The following is a 2,609-nucleotide window of genomic DNA, read 5'->3' as shown; positions in this document are numbered from 1 at the left end:
GGGGGGGGGGCGGGGCTGCTCACTTTTCCTCATACGTTGCGTCGAAAGGCCACTAGAATCGTGCCAAATTCTTGTGATGTCGCTGTAACGCATTCGTCATTCGTTTCAGAGCCATATATCGGGTAGGCTTCTGGTCGGCTAGACGCTCGTTTAGGAAAGATGGTGTAAGGGAGGGTGGGTAGACTGTCTTCAATGGACCTCGAGCCGAGTGTAGCGAGGGGCCGGTCTACTGTCCGCCTTCTTTTTTAAATTACAATTTGACACTGAAGAATTACAAGCATTACACGGGGCGACCTGGAATTTATTGACGAGCGAGAAATGGCTGTCGTGATCTACATTTTTTGTAAATTGTAAATTACAAAATAGATTGTAAATCTCCGACGACATTTTACACAGTAGAATTGTATGCATACCGTCATGCTCCTGTGACACAGTGCGATCACTCGTGGACACCGGAAAAGAAAAGCGTGCGAGAATCTAGAGAACAACCCCTGTATTTCACCCTTCTCGCCCGCCCGGAAAGGTAAAAGGGCCTCGCTTCGCGAGGCGTTGAGGACCTTCCTGGCGATTGCCATAACATAGCGTAATATAGAGGTGAGGTGGGTCAGTTCGATTCTGCCGGGAAAAAACGAGAGAGACCCCCCAGCCCCCTTTCTTGCTGTGCGCGCTCGTATCGAGTTCCTCCTAATGATCAAAGCGTCTAGAGAGAAAGCGGGGTGGGGGAATCGACAGCCAGAAGAGAGAGAGAGAGAGAGAGAGAGAGAGAGAGAGAGAGAGAGAGAGAGAGGTGGGGGGGGGGAGAAGATGCAGGTAGAAAGTTCCCACATTGTAAAGCGAGGCCAGCAAAAACCGTAACCCATAGTCGGATCGGTTTCTTTTTCCGGCCCAAAAGAACGGGTATTAATTCGATTCCTACCCCGTCCCGAGCGCCCGGGCTCCGCCCGCCCCACTGACCCGAAGCCACTCTTTCCATCTCTATCTGAGAGACGTAGTGGATCCATCCATCACTTCCTAATTGTTCACCCTCGTGGAAGGGCAGCTGCGTGAGCGATCCTTCACTGTGGAAACAAAATTAAAACGAAAGTGCACGATTGAAAGTGTTGAGAATGTTGTGCTAAAAATCCTGGAAATGTCAGCATTGCGTCTATAAGAAATTTGTTTTTCAAAAAATACTTTGAAAACGTGGTAATTTAATTGTCTTCACTCCACAATTGTAAATTTACACCAGTGTCTGAGTTGAGCAAATGTAGTCGGTCGGCAGAGGCAGGCTCACCCTCTCATAGAAAAGATTAAGAAATAAAAATAGTTTAAGTCTTTTATAATCTCGTCCTAATGGCTCCTGACCCTCGGAGTGCGACATGTATTTCAGGCCCCTTTCCTGATTGACTGTCACGTCAGGCCTTCACCGATTTTTCTTTATTAATTACGCTTCTCTAGCAGGTAATCTTTGCACCGTTCCAGAGAATAGGTTTTTTGTTTGTGTGTGTGACTCTTTTTGTGGAGACGAGAGGGACTTCAATCACTCATAATTTTAGGAATATTGTTACTATTTAGTTCTATTTAGTGTCTGTTTATTTGACGATCTGTGCTTGCCCCGCAGGTGGAGGTGGCGGTGCTGGGCGTGCTGCTGGTGCTCACCGTGCTGGGCAATGCGGTGGTGCTGCTGGCGCTGTACGCCCGGCGGCGCTGCGGCGGCCGCAGGAAGCTGTCGCGCATGTTCTACTTCATCCTGCACCTCAGCGTGGCCGATATGGTCACCGCCTTCTTCAGCGTCCTGCCTCAGCTCGCATGGAAGGTACAGGAAGAAAACGTCAAACGTACCACATTTTAAAAAGTCGTGGAATTTATGGCGGGAAAAGATTCGTAAACTGGAGTAGAAAAAGTAGGTCAGCATAGTAACTCTCGCAATATCTCTCATCGTTTTTTATCACATTACTGATGTTTGTAGTAAACTGCTCCCAGCACAATATATTTTGACAGCATTATTCAGTTCAAAAATATGATAATAGAAATTCAAATTCAAAACCTAGTCTCGTTACCCGCCAACTTACTTGCATACATTCAAACAAATACTAACAAAAATGTGTATTTCAGGTGACGTTCCGCTTCCACGGCGGCAACTTCCTGTGCAAGGCGGTCAAGTTCGGCCAGCCGCTGGGCGTGTACCTCAGCTCGTACGTGCTCACGGCCACGGCGCTGGACCGCTACCGGGCCATCTGCCACCCGCTCACCTACTGCTCCTGGTCGAGCAGCCGGGCCAGGGCCATGGTCGGCGCGGCCTGGGGACTGTCGCTGCTGTTCTGTCTGCCACAGGTGAGAGCACGCACATTCACACACACACACGCACACACACACACACACACATACACACGAACACACACATACACACACGCACGCAAACACTCCGAACGGACGGTGTGCCCCGCCTCGGGGCTTTCTCTGGAGAAAGAGATTGCCAACGTTTGGAGGAGCAGCAGCAGCACGACCCGCGAGGGTAAGGTAGAGTGGGGTGAGGAGGACTGACTGCACCGTGTGCTGACGGTGACGCTTCGAAATGAGCTGCTGCCGAGGCCAGCCTTCCCCATGGTTCTCCTCCTCCCCCCCCCCCC

General features: G+C 50.2%; 1 protein-coding gene across 1 annotated transcript in view; it reads left to right on the top strand.

The window, feature by feature from the left end:
• The window catches only part of LOC113216769 (cephalotocin receptor 1-like), a 113,568-nt gene that overhangs the window by 94,029 nt on the left and 16,930 nt on the right, over positions 1-2,609 (top strand). Inside the window, exons 4-5 of the mRNA XM_052267801.1 lie at positions 1,601-1,795; positions 2,095-2,313. Of these exons, the coding sequence (XP_052123761.1) occupies positions 1,601-1,795; positions 2,095-2,313 (414 nt within the window). The remainder of the gene's footprint in view (positions 1-1,600; positions 1,796-2,094; positions 2,314-2,609) is intronic.

This window comes from Frankliniella occidentalis, unplaced genomic scaffold (assembly GCF_000697945.3).
Source record: "Frankliniella occidentalis isolate FOCC.00 unplaced genomic scaffold, Focc_3.1 Scaffold59, whole genome shotgun sequence".
Lineage (NCBI taxonomy): Eukaryota > Metazoa > Arthropoda > Insecta > Thysanoptera > Thripidae > Frankliniella > Frankliniella occidentalis.
Note: the sequence above shows the minus strand (reverse complement) of the source record. Positions and strands in the feature narration are given on the sequence as shown.